Genomic DNA, 24,483 nt, shown 5'->3' with positions numbered 1-24,483 from the left:
GGCAGAGGTAACCAAGAGTCAAAGGCATCAAACATGTCAACATCTGGCTTAGATTTGCAGTCCACAAGAGGAGAAGCTGAATGTTCAGCAAAGATTACATCTCTACTGACAATAATCTTCCCAAAATTTGGTTGGTATAACCGATACCCTCTGCTCTCCTGGCTGTAACCAATAAATATGCATTTGATTGCCTTGTCATCAAGCTTATGTCTCAGCTGAGATGGTACATGAACATATGCAAGAGACCCAAAAACTCTCATGTGTGAAAGTGAGGGCTTCCTGCCTTTCCATGCTTCATAAGGTGTAACAGTCTTCAATGCTCGTGTAGGTGATCTATTCAGCACATAGTTGGCACACATCACTGCATCAAGCCAAAATTTATTGGGCAAAGACTTGGCCTTAAGCATGCATCTGGCCATCTCCACTGTGGACCTGTTTTTCCTTTAGAAACAGGATTCTATAAAGGAGTAGTGCAGGAGTGAACAATGCCCCGTGAAGACAGAAATGCATCAAACTCCTTTGACATATACTCTCCCCCCCTATCTGTGTTGAGGGTGACAAGCTTGCATCCTGATTCATTCTCAACCATATTCAGCCACCTTTGAAAGCATGAGAAAACTTCAGAGTTGGCTTTTAAAGGATATACCCAGCAATATCTTGTGAAATCATCAATGAGAGTCATGAAATATTTGTACCCTCCAATGGCATTTGTCCGCATTGGGCCACAGACATCACTGTGCACTAGCTGCAATTTCCTTTGTGAGAGTTTTGGACAATTCTTTTGAAAAGGAAACCGATGCATCTTACCCAAAAGACAACCCTCACACACGTCTGGAAACTGTGTGAGTTTGAGGTACATCATTTGCCATCTGCTGTGAATGTAGCTTTGCAAGAGCTCAAGCTGTGAATCTGAAATAGCAAATGCTTCAATAGAAAGTGCAGCTGAGTGATGATCAAGGTGATAAAGCCCCTTTTGCAAAGTGCCAGTGAGAACTATGGCATTGTCATCATGAAGATCATAAACTAGGCATGTGTAGCCATCAAAAATCACTCTGAAACCTGAAGTAGCAATTGCTAAAATTGAGATCAGGTTGACTTCAATTCCAGGCATAAAGAGAACATTTGTCAAAGTGACAGGATGACTTGAAATAGATGTGAGCTGCACATCTCTAATTCCTTTTACAGCATATGAAGCATTATTAGCACATGTGACAGCCCCCCCTCGAGGTGCATCAGCTAGAAGAGTGAAACAACTGTCTGAAGATGTGACATGCTTGGAAGCACCACTATCAAAGTACCAGGACTGAGCATCATAGTTAGGGGAAATGGAAACGGGGAAACGGGGAACGGAAACGGAAACGGAAACGTTTCGGGATTTCTGGGAGGGCTGAAACGGGGAAACGCCACGTCAGCAAGGGAGGGGAGTAGATGATGATGGAGGGCTGAAGCAGGCTGCAGGAGAGAAAGGAGAGGAAAGGAGTGAATGGGGCTGAAGGAGGGCTGGAAAACCTTGAGGATGGAGAGAGTATGAGGCTGAAGGAGTGGAAGGAGCCTGGAGACCAAAATCAAAAGCAAAAAGACAAAAAATGTGATTTTGGAGACCTAGCAGCCTGTGTTGTCTGAAACGGCACGTTTCAGGGTTCTGAAACGCGTTTCAGACTGGCTGAAACGTTTCAGCCAGCCGTTTCAGGGTCCTGAAACGTTTCAGACTCTGAAACGCGTTTCAGGAAACGGCGCTTCTCTGAAACGGCGTTTCAGGCCTGGCTGGGCTCTGAAACGCGTTTCAGCGTAACTGTGCTGAGCATCATTAGTAGTAAAAAATGCATCAGCTTTGGAGGGATCAAATGAGCAATGGACAGCCCATGCCCAATCATCCTGAAGAGCATGTGCATGTGAAGCATCTGCTGGCTCATGGGATCCAATAGCATGTGAGGCATTAACTGTCAATCCTGCTTTCTTTTTCTTCGAAGCAATGCGCTTCCTGCATTTTGAAATGTCATGTCTAGGCTTGCGACAATAGTTGCATCTTTTCTTCTTTGACTTATCTGCTGTATTTTTAGATGCATGGGAGGAATTGCAGCTGCTATGTGCAGATTTTGGCTTGCCCATAGGCTTGGAAGCCTAGCCTCTTCCTGTCTACTATGAAGCAAATGCATGATCAAGAATAATGGCTTGTCTATTAGCTCGACTTTGCTCTTCCTGCAAAAGCAAAGTAACTAGCTGATCAAAAGACTAGTGGTCTGGATTACCCATGGCCACTAATCGAAGGGTTGTAGCAAACCCTTGATATGTATCTGGCAGTCCATTCAATGTGGTACTGACAAGCTGTGAATTTGGCACGACCTCATCAATGTTGGCAAGTTGTTCCATGAGGTCCTTGACCTTTGTCAGGTATGCATCCATAGAGTCACCTTCATTCATGCTGACTTCTTGTAATTGCCTTCTCAAATATGCAACACAAGCTTCATTGTGAATCTGATAGAGAGAAGCCAATTTATCCCAAGCATCCTTTGCTGTCCTGCAAGACCGGATGTGTGGAATAATGATTCTCTTGCATGATAAAGCAATACATGAATGTGCATTTGCATCTTTTTGCATCCCATCTTGACTTGGAAGAGCAGCAGTAGGAGTGCTAGAGGAAGAGGCATCAGGAGGAGTACCCCCTGCAGAGGGACCAGCAGTAGAGGCAATAACCACTTTAGCTTTGGCTGGCCTCAGATCAACCCCATAAACAATATTCCACAAATGCTTTGCAACAAGAATATGTTTCATGAGATAAGACCACATCGGTTAGTTGGTGCCATCCAACTTATCATCTTCACGAAGAACACCAAATAGATCTTGATTGTTTCCAGCCATAGCAGATGTGATATCCTGAAAAAGACCTGAAAACCCAAAAGCCTCAAGGCTATCACTGCAAAAGATGGCCGTCCAAAAATGACAGCAAATATTTGCAAATTTCCAACCCAATCAAAAAGAGCAAATGCAGATCTGACCCAAATGTGACTGTGGCAGGCAATGTTCACTGCAAAAAGAGCAAATCCGGCAAAAGCGCCAAATTTAATGAGGGCAAATAGGCCAAAAAGAGGGCAAATGCAAGAAAGCCCCAAACTTTGCTGAATTTTTTTTTGCAAATGTGACCCAATGTATGCGAATTTGACTCAATGTCCTGCAAGAAAGGCTCAATGTCTGAAAATGTGACTCAATGTCCTGCAAATGTGACTCAATGTATAGCCTCAAGGCTTGAAGCTGCAAAAGTATGAGTTACTGTCCCAAACACCATTTGAAATTGAGCTCCCAACACAAAAATCCCAAATTTTGTTGACTTGAGTGATGGCGTGGCACAATGTGACAGTCTTGAACCAAATCTCGAAGCAAGTACAACGTACGGCGCATGTATTGAACAGACGTATGGAATCCAATGTACGGCTGTATGGATGCACGATGTACAGCTGTACAGAAACACAATACGGGACAGATATGTTGACTCTACGGAGTGCATGTACGGAGAGCAGTACGGAGCCGTGTACGGTGACGTATGGAACATGTACGTTGTACATAAGCTGTACGGATAGCTGTTGTGTACGGTTGTATGGGGCAGATCCAGTGTACGGTGCACATCGTAGGTACGATGTACGGAATAGTACGGACGATATACGTGCAATTATGATGTACTGAACTTAGGTACAGACGTACTGAAGTAGTTACGATACCTTCTGTACGGCTGTACTGTACGGCTGTACAGAAGGTGTATGGCACAGTACTTCTGTTGTACGGACGTGTGGTGTACGGAAGCATAGGTACGGAGAAGAGCGTACGGTTGTAGCAGGTACTGGTTGTTTCGTACAGCGGGGGTCCTGATTGCAGACTTGTTTGTACGTGGGTCCGTACAGTCGTATGGACTGTATGGGTGGAGGAGCAGGTAGACTGAAGGGAGTTGGTGTGAGTCCAGGAGCAGGAAGCAAGTATTAACATGGCTCTGATACCACTGTAGGATCAATGAATAGAAAGAGAGAGAGAGAGCAAGGTATAAAGAGTCGATAGACTCTGTAGTCACGTCAATTAGGATAATGAAAATAGAGAGTACAAGGTACTTGTACCTAGACCTAGGACTAATGTCCTAGGTGTCACGTAGGACTAAGTGTCCTATGTGGCCTAAAAGGCACTAACACTACAAGTGCCTATATTTATGCCTACAAGGCACATACCATGGCCTATAGGGCATCACTAGAACCACCAGGAGATGGCCTACATTATCTTCAATAATCTCATTCTCCGATAGGAGAAACATGTCGAAGAACATTCTCTTTGTTCTACATGTGAGATTTGGGAGAGTAGAAAGCAAGAGTGAACTAAACGTTTGAATAGAAGAAGTTAAGAACAACAAAGAGTTGGGTTTTGTCTAAGTGACAAAACCCTTATCCTATCCACTAACCGTAGTTGGAGATTGGACCGTGGTCAGGGAGAAAAACCTCAATGAGGGAAAAGTGCCCCTAACCTACCTATTACATTACATTGGCCACTGCCTAGAATATACCAATAATTCTAACACCCCCCTGCAGTGCCAATGTGGTGTACAAGGTAGTGATCAATCACCAAAAGGAGATAAGTTTAGGGCACTGCGAAATGCCTCAAACTTCTCACGTGGAAGTGTTTTGGTGAAGATGTTTGCAACATTGTCATGTGTTGACACATAGATCATACTGATCTCCCCTGCATGCAACTTCTCTCTGACATAATGATAATGAACCTCAATGTGCTTCGTGTGAGCATGAAACACATGATTCTTTGCCACTGCTATAGCACTCTGACTATCAGTGAGAATTGGAGAAGGACCCTCCAGATCAGCAAACAAACAACGTAGCCAAACACATTCAATTGTCGCTGTGAAAGCTGCCCTGTACTCAGCTTCACATGAGGAAGTAGCCACTGTAGATTGTTTCTTGCTCAGCCAAGAAATGCAAGCTTTGCCCAAAAAGAAACAATTACCACTAGTGGACTGCTTGGTATCATAGTCTCTAGCCCAATCTGAATCACTATAAGCATGCATCTGCAAGTTACCCCCCCTGGGAAACCTCAAGCCATAAGACTTTGTGCCTTGCAAATAACGGAAGATGCGTTTTATAACGTGCCAATGTGTTGTCTTTGGGCTGTGCATATACATGCTCACTTGAGATACTGCATATTGAATATTGGGCCTTGTATTGCCCAAATAAATGAGGCATCCAACAGTCTTACTATAAAGTGTGACATCCACTGATTCACCTGCATCATACATAGTAAGCTTCAGCCCCGGTTCCATGGGAGTGGCTATAGGCTTACAATCATGCAGGTTGAACCTATCTAAGAGCTTTTGCACATACTTGGAATGACACATAACGATGCCACGCTTGTCTTGTATGAACTGGATCCCCAAATAGAAATTTAACATGCCCAAATCTGTCATATCAAATTCAGCTTTCAACTCAGGTTGAAATCTGCAATTATTTCCTCATTTGACCCTGTGAGCAGCATGCCATCTACATAAAGAATGATGACCAAAATATCCCCCCCATCCTTCTTGATGTAGAGGGTGCTTTCCGCGGGACTGTAATGTAACCCCTTACCTGCCATGAAGGCATCAATCATGGCATACCATGCACGTGGGGCTTGTTTCAACCCATATAAAGCTTTATCCAGCTTGCAAACTTGAATTGCATTGCCAAAAAGTTCAAATCTAGGAGGTTGTTTGACATAAACCTCTTCCTGCAAGTCCCCATTAAGGAAAGCTGTTTTATGTCCAATTGATGGACATTCCATCAGTTGGACATAAAAACAAAATTTGCAGCCATGGCAATAACTGACCTTATGGTGGTCATCTGGGATGTAGGAGCAAAAGTCTCCTTATAATCTATGCCCTTGTTCTGTGCCCCTTGTTCTGTGCGTAGCCTTTGGCAACCAACCATGCCTTGCACCTATCAATGGACCCATCTGGCTTCCTTTTCACTTTGAAAACCCATTTGGTACCAATGGCATGCTTCCCTGGTGGCAAATCCACAACATCCCAAGTCTATTTTTTCTCAATAGACTGCAATTCATTATGCATGGCATGCATCCAATGCACATTATCCTTGGATTCTTCAAAAGAGTGAGGTTCTTCTTCATCAAGAAGAGTATCTGCATAAGCTATCTCAACAGAAAGAGCCCTCCCTGCGTGCCTTACTGCACTTTGAGTTCTGCCAGGCAAAGGTGTCCCAAGCCTACTCTCCCTGAGAGTTTGTAGCAACCAATTTGGAACTGTTTTGGCTGCATGTATCTCTTGAATCTCTTGCTTGATAACTTCATCCACACCCTGTGGAGGTACAAAATCAGCATGTGGCTGAATCGCGGCATGTGGATCAAGAGGAGGTTGCTGTAAATTCTGATTTTCAGCATGAGCCTGAGCTGGGGAACCAAAAGCTATAGGAAGCATCCCCTCAAAAACATCATCTGAAGAAGATGGAATAGTAAATTCAGCATGTGTATTTGCTGAATTCTCTACAAAAATAACATCTCTACTCACAAAAATCTTGGGAGAAGCAAAATTGTAGAGACGATAGCCTTTGCTTTGTGCACTATACCCAACAAAATTACACTTACGTGCCTTATCTGACAACTTATGTCGAAACTCCACAGGCACTTGGGATATGCAACACAACCAAAAACTCTGAAATGAGCCACTGAAGGCTTTCGCCCATGCCATGCCTCATAGGAAGTGATTGTCTTCAAAGCCTTTGTGGGAGCCCGATTCAAAACATAATTGGACACGAGATGCCTTCAAGCCAAAACTTGTGAGGCAACTTCTTACTAGTAAGCATGCATCTATCCATCTCCATAAGAGTGCGATTTTTAGCAACTGTTCTCTCAAATCTTGACGTTTTGTGAGGTGAGCATTCATGGCCCTCATCCATATGTGTATGAGATAGCTCTCTTTCAGTATGGTGGGATGTTTCACACGTGGAATATAGCCTTGTGAGTCTCTTATCACATTTGAAAATTAGGTAGCATGGCAACAAACGACTACTATAGCAATGTTTGCATTGGTTTGTAGTGCCAAATGCCGGTTAGTAGTCTATTGGAGACTGTACCCAAGTGCTTAAGAGTGTCCATCTTCTGCTTATTGCACTATATTGGCAGCATGATAGATTGGACTCTCGTTTTGCTTTCTCCACAAGTGCAGATTGGTGAGGCTTGCAAAATTGGGATAAACCATTTAAAGTCTTATAGGGTAGGATCTGATCCATTGGAGGTAAAGTGACCCTCTTCAAGCAAGAAAATGTTACTCATCTAGTAAGCGGTCTCCTTCATTTGCTTGCAAGTACCTATGCATTCAGTGCCCTAGTTGACACAAAATTCCACGTAGCTCTAGAATGAGAGACAACGATGCTTGCAATGGTGAGTTTATGCATTTCCCTCCCCAATATGGTTATTCTTATTGGGCAAGCCATGATGTAGGGGAAATGTGGTCTTTCTCCATGTTTCTTCTTAAAGGTGGTCCCGATCGGGTTATTCTACTCTTCCGTTCTGTTTCATATACAAAGGAGTTGGAACATAGATTCGGATAACGTGTTTTTGGCCCCTTTTCGACCTTGTGGATATTAAAGGTAGTCAGCTATCAATTGCTCACTCTTTTTAAAGGAGTTGGAGCATTGAATCGGATCACGTTTTTTTGCACCTTTTTTGGAAGGTTACTTAACATGAATTTTTAAGAGCAAAAGGTTGTTTCACCTCTCCTATTCCAACCCATTAATTAATTATTTTTGGTGCATGGAGGCTCAATTAACCTATGTTTATCTATGGCTTAATTTATTTATGCTTTAATTAACCTATGTTTATGTGGCTTAATTTATTTATGCATTTTAAACCTATGTTTCTCCATGGCTTAATTGATTTTATGCATAGATTATGCCCAAGGGGGGCTTCTCCAAATGTTCAAGAAAAGATTCGAACTCAAAACGTTCTTTTTCCCACTCGTGAACCCTACCACTAAGCTATAAAGTAATATTATATGGCCCTGCCCTTATAATAGTATTTTAAATCCTCCCTCATCCCCCTCCCCCTCCCCCTTTGGGATGTCCTTTCATCTTTAATGCCCTCCCTTTTTAATATCCCTCCCCCTCCTCCCTTTATTTTTTTAAAGCTCTCCCCCTCCCCCACGTGAGATTTCATTAGATTCTTGAAATGTTCTCCCAAAAGGTATGCAATCCATGATTCGAACAAAAGAAAAAGAAAAGTGCTCTGATGGAGTCAATAGAGGCAACAATATAATTCATAAGAAATGAACATTCAAAAGCTAAGGAACTCAAATGCATACTGCCAGATTATGCATGGCTTTTGTTGTAGATGTATAGGCCACACATATGCCCCCTATGAATTGGAGTTTGTAGCATGCTTTTCATTTGCTTTCTGATGAAGTGTGTTTTATCTTGTACTAGAAGGCTACGATTTGGAACAAATACAAAAAAAACTGTTCTGATGGAGTAGATAGAGGCACCAATATAATTCATATGATGCAAACATTCAAAAGCTAAGGAAATCCTAAATGCATAACCGGATAAGGCAAAGCTTTTGTTGTGAATGTGTAGCCCACATGTCGTCCCCGAATTATGAATAATGCAGTCTGTAGATGATGTACGCCTTTTGTTGTGAATGTATAGTCCACACATCACCCCCCTACAAATTAGAGGTTCTCTAGCGTGCTTTCCGTTCGCTTTGTGATGGAATCTTCAAATGTACCAATGAAATTGTGTATTTTTAAAAAGTTGGAAAGACGTTTCTTGAAATTTAAAGAATTATATCCAATGCAAACTTCTTTTTGGAATTCGAAAAAAATATAGCTTTTAATTGTATCAACATTGAATTTGAACGAATATTTCCGGATCTGGAAAAAGTTTAGCTGTAGAATTTTCATTCTGGCTAAGCCTCGTCATATATATAATTTGAGAAGTACTCAATTCTTTTTAATTATTTGGATAACTTCCTATAAACATGACTTAAGTGGGCGAGTCGATACAAAATAATTGAGAAAATGATTGTTTTCAAACACTAAACATGTATGATCTGTTTTGTTTCCCCTCAGTTTGATATATAAGATAATTGCCAACAGGTATGTTCTTTGCTCATTAGTAAGATTGAGTCTTAAAGACATGCTGACTGTTTTAAGCTCTTTTATTGATTTAATTTTAGGAAGCCGCAGAAGAGTTGGCACCAAGATTGGACGTGATCTTGCAGCATCTCATGTATGCATTTGGCAAATATCAGGTGCGACTGTCCAAATATTTTAAAATATGCTAGAGTTCTAGAATGGAAGAGTTTTTTTGGGACATTTGAGAGACATTTCAGAGCCTTTAGCAATAGTCAATATTTGTGCTTGTTCTGTAACTGTGACCAATGCATCTTTGTGCACATTGGTTGGTTCTCTCCACACGTTGTAGTTCCTTTGAGTGTAGAAAAGATGAAGCCACACATGTCTACAAGATGGAGATAATCGAGCATGGGCATCTAAAGTTTTCTGATAGCGCAAGATTCTTTACTGGAGCTCAGCCAAACTCTCATTAGCAGGCAGGGGCCAAGTGGCGAACCTGGCACTCCTTACCATTGCTTGGTACATAGCCTCTTGCTGGTGCTTTTACAGCAGTTGTATGGGGCAGCTCAAGCCCCTGATGCGCAACTTCCTCTTGGTAGGTTCAGATGGCACTCGGAACACCCAAGCCGAGGTGGCATGGCAGACTGTGATCTTGCCTCAAGCCCAAGGGGGTTTTTGACGTCTTTGATCCAGAGATGCAGAGCAGAGCCCTCTTGGGAAAGCTGGTGGCACGAAGCCTTGGAAGCTCTTGGCACAGCCAGTGCTTCTCAAAAACAATGTTAGGGTTGAAGGAGAAGGAAGTAGAGAAAGGAAGGAAGTGTAAGAAGCAAGGTAGGAGAGGGAGATGGAAGGGAGGTACAAGAATGAAGATTGTATTGCAGCAAACTAAGGTACAATGGAAGAGACACAAGTTCTATAGAGGTCTGAGTTATTAGACTGGATGTGACATCTCCCTTATTTATAGGGAGAGATGTTACAAGATATCTTCATAGATAGATCTAGATAGATCGATATTCTACAAAATATCTTTACAAGTGCTAGAAGATTCTACATACAAAATATCTAATATTACATTGAAAATATCTTTGTAAAGTTCTAGTAACTGTCTTGAAGCTTCTAGAATATTCCGGGAACTTCTGGAACTTTCTAGAACATTCTAGAAATAAGAAATATTTAGATATGTGTTCACATGGAACACCAAAATAGTTATATCTAACATTCCCCCCTTTGGGGTTACATGTGACACATCATCTAAATTTTTTCCTCCCTTGATGTGTTATATGGGGAGTCAGGAAGTAATACCAACGCTGAATGAAGGATTTGAAAACGTTCCCCGAAGAGTGCCTTAGTAAAGATATCCGGAAGTAGAGCAATATTGTAGATGTATATCCTATGCTTGTACTTGTTCTTGAGCATAGTGCATGAAAGGGCAATTCAAGTCAGTGAAGATGTACACAGATGATGTGAGTAGCACACGTGGGTGGCAACTTGAAGAAGCTGGTATTGACAAAATCCTTCAATGATAGCACTTGTGTAAAGGGACTTGTAAAAATAGGCTTTGGCAACATGAGCACACACAGCATCAAATGGAGAGGTTGGTGATAGAATTGGCATCGTTGATGAACAAAAGATAAAAGGGTGAATGACATGAAAATTTGAAGCGGCCTCTAACAGGCTACATGCTAATAGATCATGACATACTTGTGCGCAATTTACACATCTGTGCTAGCATCTGTACATATAGTAGTGCAATAATCAAAGCACCACACGGCAACATAGAAGACAACCTCCAAGAGGGTTGACCTGTGTAAAACAATAATCAAAGAGCTGCATTCAAGACAATTCCATCGTTAGAATATGTTTTCCTGTTGATGGATCTTGACAGAAATCTATTTTCAGCTTCTATAGCTTGCTTTTTGGCTGAAAACAGCAGGTAGGGTAACAGGGTTCTGTAAGCCCTATTGAATTTATTATGTTTATTTTGAGCTGCTATATGGCCGTACAATCCTGACTGTCAAGTATTTCCCACTTAGCCTTATCGTTTAGTGGCGCTTTTTTGCACTCTTTGATATCCACAAGCACCTTGCTTCGAGGGCTGTGTAGACACACCTTGATTGTGTGTACTTACCTCATCATTAGGAACCAGCTTAGGTCTTGTTTCTATTTGATATCTGGTTCTCTTGAATGATCGATAGTGGAGCTTCCTTCACACATGGCGAGTCACAAAGATTGGTACACCTCCCTACAACCTGTAGGGAATGACATTGAAATAATGCAAAAAGCCCAACCAAAAAGCAAAAAGCACATGTATTGTTTCTTTATATCTAGTGGAGGCGCTAAGAAGTTGTTGGACATCCTATATGTGCTAGACATTAAAAGGAACTTGCTGTTTGTTATGTCTATCACCGATTGCGATCTCAAAGTTCTGTTTGATAAGAATGGTGCAAGAAACTTGGATGCCAGTGGCAGTCGTTGGAAGGGCACACGACACAACAATATTTATGAACTTTCAGCTTACATTGTTCATGCTGATTTGGACACAAGTAAGCTATGGCATGAAAGTTTTGGTCATCTAAGCCTTATTGCATTAAGAGAGACGCTGAAAAGATTGGATGGTGGCAGACCTACCTATATTAATAGACTAACCAGATGTATGTGAAGCTTGTATCATGGGCAAGCAGCACTGGCAACCATTTTTGCTTGAGGCGAGTAGAGCGCAGTCTCCTCTACACACAGATCTCTACCAGAAGATGAATACGGAAACATTGGGTGATTCTTTCTACTTCATGACACTGATTGAATCTTGATGTCTAGCATAGAAAGGTTTGAATATATTTCTTGAAGACTAAGGACGAGGCCTTTGGAAAATTCTAATAATGGCCAACAATAAACATCTTCTTAATGTACCAGAACAGAGAGAAGACTACTTATGATATTTTGCATACAGCCTTAACTTTTCAAAGCCTAACTAATAGGTGTTTCTGTGCCACATTGGACAACCCGATCGCTTAGATTAGAAAATGATGTAACGCAAATTGTGAACAGAAGAAACATATCTTACGCATGGTACACAATGTTCCAGTTGAGGTTTTTTGGTGGGTGGAAGGGTCCGAACAGCTGTGAGATTGCTTGCATTTTTATGGCAGCGGAGAAACCTTCGTATATTGTATGATGCTATTGGAACACTTGCAGATGCAGTTGGTGCAGAGCTTAATGAGGTACTGCAGTCATTATGTCTTGTTAATTGTCTCCTTTTTATGTGAAGATTATGGTGGAAGTCTGCTCCTTAAGTTTTGAATGTATCTACTTGTAACAGCATAGCGGTAGTTTTCATGGTGTATGGCTACAATCACTGAAATAGCATAGAAAATGTTTTCATAGTTTTGGTGTTGCAGGCCTGAATTTTACATTTTCCAGAACCTATGTGGAATTTGTGCAGGCTAAACATCTTGGAATCTTAATGCCGCCCTTGATTGAGAAGTGGCAACAGCTTCGTGATTCTGACAGAGATCTATTCCCTCTGTTGGAATGCTTCACGTCCATAGCGCAGGTTAGTCTATTGATGCATACCTATCCCAATTGATATACTATTAATGGTCTTGTTGGTGGAGTAGAGACATAATTCAATAGTCTGTATGGAAAATTTGAAGGAAGTGTGGACTTGAACTTGCACCGCCATTCATTATCAATGCAAGGTATGAGATTTGCATCTGTAATATTGCGGTCTGATGTTGATGGCAGGCTTTAGGTCCGGGCTTTGCACAGTATGCAGAGCCTGTCTTTGTCAGGTGTATCAATCTTATCAGGACACAAGAAATTGCTAAGGTAATGGTCTTAAGAATGACTTACCATTAGCTAGCTAATGTCAGGTTTGCCCAATTGTAAGGATTTTTGCGACTTCTTTGTGCAGGCTGATCCTGGAAGGGCTGGGGTCAATTACGATAAGGAATTCATAGTGTGTTCTTTGGACCTCCTTTCAGGCCTTGCAGAGGGTCTTGGCAGTAGTATTGAAAGTCTGGTAAGTCTGTCTGCTGTTGATGGTTTCTTATTTATTGCGTTTTTGTGTTACATAGTAGCTGCAACAATGTCTGCTTTTTGTTTTGAATCAGCAGTCTCAATATTTGATGTGATATGGCAAGATATAAGACTCTGAAAGTACGGACCATAGTATTTAATTTGTAGAGAGCTCATAGAATCAAGCTCAAGGTGAATTTGTAACTTAGAAACAAAGAATATGTGCAATATCAAATCGTGAACCTGTTGTGGCATCTCAAACTGATCATTCAGCAGTCTAGTGGCTTTTAGTTATCGTGTTTAATAGCCTCACCAAGAAGAACACCTATAGTGGCTTGCACAGGATATAGAAACAATGGTTCTACATACTTTGTAATTCAAGAAATTTGGAAGGTACGAAGGGCTTCACTGGGGGGACTGTATTGTCTAAGCTTGCTTCTTTCCCAATCTGTCGCCAGCTGCAGTGTCTCTATGACTGTACAATAGGGTACAGCAATATAACCATTTGTGCTGAAATTGAATGTTAGTTCACGCATATGCTCAAATCGCTGCAAAGTAGTCTAGAAGATGGGGGTATTCCAGAATGGTCTATTCCATTCATGTGACATTCTCAAATGTGAATGTGGGCAGTTTGTGAGTGAAAGACTACTGTTTTTACTAGACCTCATGGCACACCAGTTCAATTGGAATTGTTAAGTTTTGAAGTACCTGGTTATAGTCATGTAATCGATCTGACCTTTCCAGGTCGGGCGAAGTGATCTCAAAGATCTCTTGCTTCAATGCTGCAATGATGAAGCCCCTGACGTCCGGCAGAGTGCCCTTGCTCTTTTGGGTGACCTTGCAAAGGTTCATATATGCACCCTCACACACATACATGCATACACACTCATGCACGCACATGCTCTGATATTTTTCTTTTCTTTTTTTTGTATGGTGGGTAGCAAGTCTGGTCGTTTGACTGTACTTTGGAATCTTCTGTAAGCAATGTTTTTGTCATGCCTTCCAGGCTTGTGCTGTTCATTTGCAGCCACATTTAGCAGATTTCTTAACTCTTGCTGTTAAACAGCTGGTAATGTTGATCCTTCGTACCCCTTAGTGGCTTTTGCATTATAAAATTGATGACGTTGATCCAGGCAGGATGCAAGATGTTGCAGTCAAAATCAATTTCTTCTAAATGGTGTTTTTCTGGAACATGGAAGCACAGCAGGGTTCAGAAGTGAAGGAAAACGTATCTGTTGCAAACAATGCGTGCTGGGCCATTGGAGAGGTTGCTGTTAAGGTGCATTATTACTTATCATAAACCCTAATAAAAATTCTCACACTTGGTTGTATGGAGGGACTCTATTCAACTAGATCATATATATATGTTTGTTGTTTTCATTGAAGTTTTCTTGAAACTTACCAAAATTTGAGTCCCAGGTACGGCAAGAAATTTCACCTATTGTGATGAATGTTATCAGTTATCTAGTTCCAATCCTGTCAAATACAGAGGTAAGTAACTGTCGTTTGTGTTTGAAATATTCAAGTATCTATCAGACTACTGGTCAGGATGTGCTCCAGGCTTAATGGCATTGATAATATTTTTGCAGGGACTTAATAAGTCTCTGCTCGAGAATAGTGCCATCACACTTGGTAGACTTGCATGGGTCTGCCCTGAACAAGTAGCTCCACACATGGGACATTTTATACAACCGTGGTGTCGTGCACTTCGCCAGTAAGTGACATCTTGGCTACATTAGGGAGGTCCTCTCCCACCCCCCAATACACACATGCACGCATGCTTGGCTGTTGCACTCTCACATTCTCTCCTACTCAACGTCTATTGCAACATCTCATACCTATAGCACACACACACAATTGTATGAAATTTGAATCCCCACATGCACATACATACCCCTGCACAAACATGTGTGCATGCGCATGCGCATGCGAGAGAGAGAGAGAGAGAGAGAGAGAGAGAGAGAGATTAACGTCCACGGGAGACCTCACGGGCCTATGGGACAAAGTGCACAGAAAAGCAAACTCATACAAGCCTTAGTGGGCTGAAGCAAAGGGTACGCTAGGACCCTTGCTGAGTACTAGTCTAATGGCTCTCTGGTGGGCTGCGAAAATGTCTCGTATCTGCGTTTGTCGAGTTGTCTCGCATTGCAGTGAGGGGTGCGGTCTCCTCGCTCTTTGGACTCTCTGGGCTATGTCTAGAGTGACCCCTCGTCTTGTAGGATCGTTGAATGAAAAGAGAGTGCAAGGTACAAAGAGTCGAAGAGTCACGGCCGTCACGTCAATCTTGAGTAGTGTGTGAAAAACAAAGTACATAGTACTTGTACCTAGATTTAGGACTAAGTGTCCTAGGTGTCACATAGGACTAAGTGTCCTATGTGGCATTAAAGGCACACAATAAACTAAGTGCCTATACCAATGCCTACAAGGCACATACCAGGGCCTATAGGGCATCACTAGAACTAGGAGATGGCCTACAAACCCCCCTCGATGGTATGGGCTGAAGTATTCTGGAAACGTCTCAGAATACCTGGTATTTTCTGATCCTGGTGGCACACGTTCATCCAAAAGGATATAGCCACCTATGAATGTACAAGGTATGTTAGATCATGTAACAAAGGGAACCAAGTGTAAAGCCTCGCGGAAGACTTTGAACTCGGGATGTGGAAGTGCCTTTGTAAACAGATCTGCTATGTTGTCCTCTGTGGGAAGATAGGACAACTCTATGTCTCCTGTTGACAACCGCTCCCAAACATAATGATAGTGAACTTCAATATGCTTGGTACGCGCATGAAACACTGGGTTACGCGCAATGGCCAAAGCACTCTGGCTGTCAGTGTAGACCATAGTGGAGGATGTCTGGCGAATACCAAGATCTGTAAGTAACTGTCGAAGCCAGACACACTCTACTGTAGCAGTGAAAGCTACCCTGTACTCAGCCTCACAGCTAGATGTGGCAACTGTTGGTTGCTTCTTGCTGAGCCAAGAGAGACATGAATTGCCAAGCAAAAAACAATTGCCAGTATGTGACACTCTGGTGTCGGAACATCTTGCCCAGTCACTATCCGTGTAAGCATGCATGGTAAATGAACCCTGATCACCATAGAAGAGGGCTAAATCCTGAGTGCCTCTGAGATATCTGAAGACTCTTTTCACTGCCTGCCAATGCTGTGAATTGGGCATGTGCATGAATCTGCTGAGTTGAGATACTGCATAGTGTAAGTCAGGTCTGGTGTGACATAAATAAATAAGGCATCCAATAGCCTGCTGATAAAGAGTGATATTACATGGTGGGCTCCCATCATGAGCTGAGAATTTGAAGCCAGGGTCCATTGGAGTAGAGCAATCCTCGAACTGAAAACGATCAAGGAGCTGTCCAATATACTTGGACTGAGACATCATGATACCCCCCTCAACATGAGCAAACTGAATGCCCAAATAATAATGGAGCTGTCCCATGTCTGACATGTCAAAAATCTGCTGCAAATCAGCCTTGAAAGCTGCAATTTGCTGAGTATCTAGGCCCGTGATGAGCATATCATCCACATATAAAATCAGCACTAAAAAATCAGATCCACTCCCACGGACATAAAGAGTGGGTTCTGTGGGGCTATTTAGAAAACCAAGGGATAGTAAGTGTGCATGAATTTCGGCATAGCATGCCTTGGGTGCCTGCTTCAAACCATAAAGGGCTTTTCTAAGCCGGCATACCTTATTTTTAGAATTAACAACCTCAAAGCCAGGAGGTTTGGTGACATATACTTCTTCCTGCAGATCCCCATGAAGAAAAGCGGTCTTGATGTCAAGTTGGTGCACATGCCAATGATGATGGGCTGCAATGGCAATGACACATCTAATGGTAGTAATGCGGGATGTGGTAGCAAAGGTCTCCTCAAAGTCAATGCCTTGTTGTTGGGCATACCCTTTTGCAACAAGACGAGCTTTGTATCGATCTATGCTGCCATCAGATTTCCTTTTTAATTTGTAGACCCACGGGGTACCAATGGCATGGGAGGAAGATCTACTAATTCCCATGTGTCATTTTTGGCAATAGATTGTAACTCAGCTCTCATTGCATCCATCCACTCTTTGCTGTCAAAAGCATCTTTATGGCACAAGGGCTCTTCATTGCAAGCTGTAGCAAGGAGTGCAAATTCAAGAAAGTGACCATGCATTTGTCTATTCCCTGATCTTGTCCGGGCAGCAAAAGGCTGATCTTGTTTGCTGTCCCTCAATGTATCAAGAACCCATCTGGGAACTTGCCTCATCTGTCTATTGACATCTCTTTCTTCAATGACTGCGTCATGAATAGTGGGATCATTTTGGGCTGGAAGAGAAACCTGCAAATCAGCATGGGGTAGTGGCTGATTATTGCTTGGTGGAGGGCCTGCAGGAGGCTCATGTTGCTGGTCAAAGTCCTCTTCTGAGGATGGCAGAGGTAACCAAGATTCAAATGCATCAAACATGTCAACATCTGGCTTAGATTTGCAGTCCATAAGAGGAGAAGCTGAATGTTCAGCAAAGATAACATCTCTACTGACAATAATCTTCCCAGTATTTGGTTGATATAACCAATACCCTCTGCTCTCTTAGCTGTAACCAATAGATATGCATTTGATTGCCTTATCATCAAGTTTATGTCTCAGCTGAGATGGTACATGAACATATGCAAGAGACCCAAAAACTCTCATGTGTGAAAGTGCTTTCCATGCTTCATAAGGTGTAACAGTCTTCAATGCCTGTGTAGGTGATCTATTCAGCACATAGTTGGCACACATCACTGCATCAAGCCAAAATTTATTGGGCAAAGACTTGGCCTTAAGCATGCATCTGGCCATCTCCATTGTGGACCTGTTTTTCCTTTCAGAAACAGGATTTTTGTTGAGGAGTGTAAGGAGTAGTACATGAGTGAATAATGCCCCGTGAAGAGAGAAATGCATCAAACTCCTTTGACATATACTCTCCCCCCCTATCTGTGTTGAGGGTGACAAGCTTGCATCCTGATTCCTTCTCAACCATATTCAACCACCTCTGAAAGCATAAGAAAACTTTAGATTTGGCTTTTAAAGGATATATCCAGCAATATCTTGTGAAATCATCAATGAGAGTCATGAAATACTTATACCCCCCAATGGCCTTTGTCCTCATTGGGGCACAGACATCACTGTGTACTAGCTGCAATTTCCTTTGTGAGAGTTTTGGACAATTCTTTTGAAAAGGAAACCGATGCATCTTACCCAAAAGACAACCCTCACACACATGTTTGGCAACTTTGTGAGTTTGAGGTACATCATTTGCCATCTGGTGTGAATGTAGCTTTGCAAGAGCTCTATAATTCAGATGACCCATTCTCTCATGCCAAAGATGAGTTTCAGCAAGTTGTGAATCTGAAATTCCAAATGCTTCAATAGAAAGTGCAGCTGAGTGATGATCAAGGTGATAAAGCCCCTTTTGCAAAGTGCCAGTGAGAACTATGGCATTGTCATCACGAAGATCATAAACTAGGCATCTGTAGCCATAAAAAATCACTCTGAAACCCGAAGTGGGCCCCTCTCTCGGTGGTACTGTTTCGGCCCCTCATCCAGACTGCTCTCATATCGCCTAGCTCCTCTTCCTCCACTCCACTGTGTCCGGGGGCTGACTCAACTGTATTGAAGTCTGTGATGTGCCGCTGTGCCCGGTCACCCTCTATGTCCTGTAGTGGTTTGACCATCCCTTGCTGCTCTTCGATCTGTCGTAGAAGCGCCTCCCTGTGTCGCTGCATCTCCATTAGATAAAGCCCGATACAGACCTGGTCATGGAAAAGGATCAGTCGTGACAAAGGACCAAAGCCACTCCCCTCTAGGTAGAGACAGTGGTAGCGCCCTCGAATCTCGTAGTAGGCTGGGCAAACACAAAGAAAATGCTCCTCTGTCTCAACCGACCCCAGCGTACATAGCATGCAGACCCGTTGCTCTCTAGGTATACCTGCTGCTCTCCTTGCCTCAATCCTCAGCTGATGGGATGAAACCTGCATCAAACCAATGGCAATCCTCAGTGCATGAGATACTCCTCTATCTCGAGATACTGGGGTCTAATAATGAATCCCCCCTGTGATACTCTCAGGAAGTGGTCGCGTTAAAACTGGGTCTTGGTGGGGAGCTCCTGGTCCTCCCCCCAAGTCCGGGATGTGTGAAGCTGGAGGAGGTCTAACTGTATGATACGGTTGATCTTATCTTGCGGGATTGACTCAGGAGGTGCATCCATGCTGTACTGAAAGGAGGGAAGCCTATCCATTTGGATACCGTGCCTGGCAAGCCATGTAGATATGTGTGCATACCATGTGTCTGTCCTGCTCTCTGTGAGTCGTCTGAATGACTCTAGGGCCAACCTTGGAAGTCTCCAATCGGATAAGTCCCACACTTTGTGGATGAAAGTCACTGTGTGAAAGATGGCATCAACGTGGAGAGATAGCATCAACCTGGAGAGATTAATGTCGGCTGAAGGCCTTGCGGGCCTATGGGATAAAGTGCGGAAAACATCAAAAGGGAAAAAACTCATACAAGCACATAGATAGATAGATAGATAGATAGATAGAGAGAGAGAGAGAGAGAGAGAGAGAGAGAGAGAGAGAGAGAGAGAGAGAGAGAGAGAGAGAGAGAGAGATCTATTAATGTGTGCAGAAAGCCTCATGGGGTTATGGGACAAAGTGCAAAACATGAGTCCTTACATCATCTGGATAAACCAAAGAGGGTTGAGGAGCGCACATGGCAACTCAGCTCGAGCTTATTACAGCTCGAGCTTATTAAAGCACAATTCTAAGTTGTAGTCCTATATTAGGAAGGCCTTCATTACATCAGTTAAGACTGAGGGTCTTTAGGATTAGATTTGAAATCTCCGATTAATGCTATTCCATCTCGATATACTGCCCATTTTCCAGCTTTACGTGCGTCCTTGACTTTGGTGAGTTCACTACTCCTTTGTTTGAGTTGAGTCGGAGTGAGGTCCTTAGATGTCGATATCTTTGTACCCTTCAGCTTATTTGTCTGTCGAAGGATATTGACTCTCTCTATCCTTTCATTGAAATAAACCGGCATTTGTGTTCCCTTTTGAGCGATGTAGCTAATGTGGTTTTCATTCCATTCAATTTGAGGTATATTCTTCTTGAGGCATATTATTTTCTCATCTCTGTGAGAGCTACATCCTCACTAGAGCTGCCACAACAATCTTTGGGCAACCCCCCAATGTATAGTATCTTCTTGTTATGTACTACTGCTTCCTGCTCTTTAACTTCTGCATAGACATCTGCTTTATTAATTTTATTGCTGGCCACAATAGCCACCTGAGTCTTGATCATCTCTTTGACCGTAGAAACGAGTGTTGGTGTTGGTGGGGATGTGTTGCATTTTTCCATAACCTCTGCAATAATCTCTTGCTTGTCCTTGCTCTCCATCTCCTTCACTTTTCTTCCAAGAGCTGCAACAATAAGCTTGAGCTCTCTAGTAGATTTGTTCTTGTGGGTCCGATCCAATCCTTCTTTTGAATGTCAATGCATAGGGGCTAGGTGTTGCTGCAATGGAGGAGTACGAAGGCTTGCTGGTTGGGGTAGAGACGAACAACGGATCACGAGGGGCTATGCACTGAGTTTATCGCATATGGGATTGACACGTTAGCCCCGATTCTAGCAAAGCTATTCAATGACGCTGTTTGCCTTGGCTTCCCCCGCACTTGGACACTCAACCCCATCACCCCCATCCACAAGGTAGGGGATCCCATGGACCAGAGTAACTACAAGACTATCATGATTGGACATGTGATGTCCAAGATCTATGCAGCTGTATTGGATGCATCGGTCAGCCTGTTCGCAGAGATGAGAGGGCTCAGAGCAGAGGGTCATGCCGGTTTCAGGCGAGACCATGGGACTATGGATCACATACTCACACTCAAGAGTATCATTGAGGAGGCCAGATCACGGAAGGAGAGGGTATACTGTTGCTTTGTGGATTTCCGCAAAGCCTTTGACACAGTACCTCGAGCTCGTTTTATCACACGCCTACAGACACTAGGATTTGATCAAGAGATCATCTGGTCAGTCATGACACTGTATGAGAGAGTCTCAGGCCGAGTTCGTATAGGCGCAGGTTGGACAGATGAGATCCTGAGTACCATAGGGGACAAACAGGGTTGTCCCTTATCACCGACCCTATTTGGCCTCTACATCGATGAGCTTGAGACTTTCATGGGGACGTTTGGAGGGACCGGTTGCTCACTTGTCGGGATCATCATCAGGATTCTTCTTTATGCAGATGACGTGGCACTCTTGTCGTCCTTACCCGAGGGGCTCCAGCGACACCTGGATGCACTGCAGGCTTTTTGTTTATCCCATGATTTGGGGGTCAACCTTGGCAAGACCAAGGTCATGATCTTTAACACCTCTCGAGCAAACATGCAACGGAAGTAGTTTACTTTTACTTTGGGTGGGTCACTAGTTGAGATCGTATCCTTATACACTTACTTGGGGGTCATCTTCTCCAGCCCGATTCTCACTGGCTTGGCTAGAGAGACAGTGCTTTCACTCCGAAGGTTGGCAGCAGAGGGAGACGAGCGATGCTGGTATGCATGGACTCACAGATGGTTTGTGGGACTAGGGTTCCACATCGATAGGATACCTCCTTTGCAGTACAGTTTAGATGCCCCTCCGGTACTCCCACCTACCATCCCGATTGGGCCACATACCAACCAGGTCACTGAGAGGATCTCTTGCAGCTACACACCTTTAGGACCTGGTTGGAGCCGAGGGAGCTTCCAGTGAAGCTGAGTTTCTACAGAGATTACTGTCTTCGCATTTCGGAGGAGGGATTCATCACACCACCGGGGTACACTGAGCTTCATATGCCTCACTCACTACGCTTATCATCGGACAGTTTCGGGTATCATCGTTTATATATCTCCATCGGACAGTTTCGGGTATCATCGCACCACCTTTGCATAGAGAGCGGCAGAGGAGAGGGGATTCCTAGGGAGCATCGCTTATGCATATTGTGCGACTGTCAGGAGGTTGAGTCGGAGGAGCATTTTATTTTCAGGTGCCCAGTGTACTACGAGATCCGAGGTCGCTACCATTGCCTCTTCAAAGACGGCTCCGGGCTCCTTTCCAGATTCCTCGCCTACCTAGATCAGAGATGCCTCGCGACCTTCATTCACGAGGGAGTTCGACATAGAGAGTACTTACTCAGGCGACGGGGCTTGGCCACATCATCAGGCACCTCTCAGAGCAGGATCACAGAGTTCTTTCCATTGAGTGACATTGATCGTCCAGTCTCTAGCCGTCGATGTGACAGAGACCCCGATATCAGCACGACACACGAGACATCGAGGGGACACACAAATCACTGTGGGGGACCTCTCGTCATTGTTTAGACTCAGGATACGTCCCACGGGAGTCACGGTGGCTTTGGTCTTGCGTCGAGCCTCGTCCAGGAGACTGAGACGCACGGCATCCCTTGACGAGCACCAACGTCCCATCACCGGCTATGCACCAGCCAGGGGGACATGATATACGGAGGATTCCGCTCTGATCCAATCCTTTTCTTTTCATTGTTACATCCAGATGTATTTGATTATGTATGATCAGACTTAGGATTCAGCACGGGTGATGATGCTCGTTTTAGTAGCTCCACCCTTACTGTGATTTGTATCGGGTTTTCTTTCAGTCTCATAGACCCATCGGTCTTCCGAAGACACTAATAAAATTTCTTTCTTTCTTGGAAAACTCCATATTGAGCTGCATCAATCTGAGAAAAAAACCCCTGTGTTGAAGCTAACTCCTAAGCTGGGCTAGGGGTTTAGCCCAGCCTAGGGTTGTGTGAAAAGAAGGCGAGCTACGAAAGAGGACAAGCGAGGGTGGAGCGGAGGTTGACGGAGGGCTAGTGCAAGGCTAGCAGAGGGCTAGCACAAGGCTAGGGGGGGGCTAGCAGGGGATGATGGGGGGCTAGCGAAGGATTAGCGTAGATGGAGCGGGGGCTGACGGAGGGCTAACAGAGGTGGAGTTAACGGGGGAGAGAGAGAGAGAGAGAGAGAGAGAGAGAGAGAGAGAGAGAGAGAGGGTTTATTAAAGTCTTTGGAAGACCGTTCACTCTATGAGATTTGAGAGAGAGAAAGAGAGAGGGAGTCTCTTGCTAGGCAAGATCCAAACCCTATGGAGATATGAAAGATAGCATCAAACTGAAACGGTGTCATGGCAAGCTTTGCTTGTAGTAGCTGATGAGGAATGGAAGGCCTACTCCGAAACATTTGCGATCCCATGGTCACTTGTATTCTCTCAAATCTCTTACAGTCGGTTGCTGAGTGATCCCTCCCTTAGAAGGGTGTAGTATACACAGCTGTTGGCCTCACTAGTGTGTTAAATAGCCATCCTTTCGGCAAAGGGTCTTGGAAGTGTGCTTGGAAAGATCTTCTGTAAGCCGTGTCCTAACCGCATGTATCATCCTGAAAACTGGTGCCGTGAAGACTGCTCCTAGACACTTAATGAGCGAATAACATGCAACACCTAATGTTTGAATGTAGGTGTTATCTGCTCATACAAATGCCCCAGCAAAACCTGAAGTCTCCGATAAGTTTGGACTACAGTACATCCCCATCGGATGGACCAATCAGTCAATAGGAGAGACTTGGTTCTGGTATTCTAAAATAGGAGTGGAAGCATTGACGCTCAAGTTTAGCTAGTGGGGCATATCTCGTGCTCAAATGGGCATGCAGGGGGTCGCATTTTGAAAATCGGTCCTGAAAAGAGATTACCCTGGTATGTTTAGAAAGCAACATTATCTACTGAAGCCCCAACGAAGGTAGATTGCTCTTTGTGTGTGGCTGCTCGGACGTGTGAGAGAGAGAGAGAGAGAGAGAGAGAGAGAGAGAGAGAGAGAGAAAGAAAGTTTATTAAAGTCTTCGGGAGACCGTGAAGGTCTATGAGGCTAAAGATAACTGATACAATGAGCATAACGGTGGTGGTCTCAAAACGGGCCAACCAACCGTTTCTACAAAAAAGAGGTTATGAAGGACTATGTGTCTAGTCCTGATACAAAAAATATGTGTCTACCTCCAGATGATACAAAGAAGAAGAAGGGGGGGGCACCAAAAATGGGGCAGAGGGGGGAGATACAGTATACATGTGCAGAGAGAAAGAAAGAAAGAAAGAAAGAAAGAAACTAATATTATCGTCCTCTGGGGGCCTGAAATCGACCCATGGGACCCAATGGAATGTTACAAAAAGTCTCCTTCTTTGAAGAAGGGTGGAGTGGACAGCTAGCATGTTGCTACCTGTGTAATACATTGGTCACGGTATGCAAGGACCTTGGTAATGTAATTGCCCAAGGCTGCGAGGTGAGGATGGG

The 24,483-nt window shown here is 43.6% G+C and overlaps 1 protein-coding gene across 2 annotated transcripts in view; it reads left to right on the top strand.

Moving 5' to 3' along the window:
* Positions 1 to 24,483, top strand: part of TRN1 (transportin 1) — an 87,358-nt gene that overhangs the window by 43,695 nt on the left and 19,180 nt on the right. Inside the window, exons 16-25 of one of the 2 annotated variants that reach the window (XM_087381030.1) lie at positions 9,205 to 9,279; positions 12,250 to 12,321; positions 12,543 to 12,653; positions 12,845 to 12,928; positions 13,014 to 13,121; positions 13,862 to 13,963; positions 14,124 to 14,186; positions 14,325 to 14,396; positions 14,537 to 14,608; positions 14,707 to 14,831. In XM_087381030.1, coding sequence (XP_087237156.1) covers positions 9,205 to 9,279; positions 12,250 to 12,321; positions 12,543 to 12,653; positions 12,845 to 12,928; positions 13,014 to 13,121; positions 13,862 to 13,963; positions 14,124 to 14,186; positions 14,325 to 14,396; positions 14,537 to 14,608; positions 14,707 to 14,831 — 884 coding nt within the window. Of the gene's footprint in view, positions 1 to 9,204; positions 9,280 to 12,249; positions 12,322 to 12,542; positions 12,654 to 12,844; positions 12,929 to 13,013; positions 13,122 to 13,861; positions 13,964 to 14,123; positions 14,187 to 14,321; positions 14,397 to 14,536; positions 14,609 to 14,706; positions 14,832 to 24,483 lie in introns of both variants that reach the window. The other variant, XM_087381029.1, reaches the window with a different exon arrangement.

This window comes from Dipteris shenzhenensis, chromosome 11 (assembly GCF_047967505.1).
Source record: "Dipteris shenzhenensis isolate YYH24624 ecotype China chromosome 11, Dip_SZ_1.0, whole genome shotgun sequence".
NCBI lineage: Eukaryota > Viridiplantae > Streptophyta > Polypodiopsida > Gleicheniales > Dipteridaceae > Dipteris > Dipteris shenzhenensis.
The sequence above is the reverse complement of the archived record's forward strand: the minus strand, read 5'-3'. Positions and strand labels throughout refer to the sequence as shown.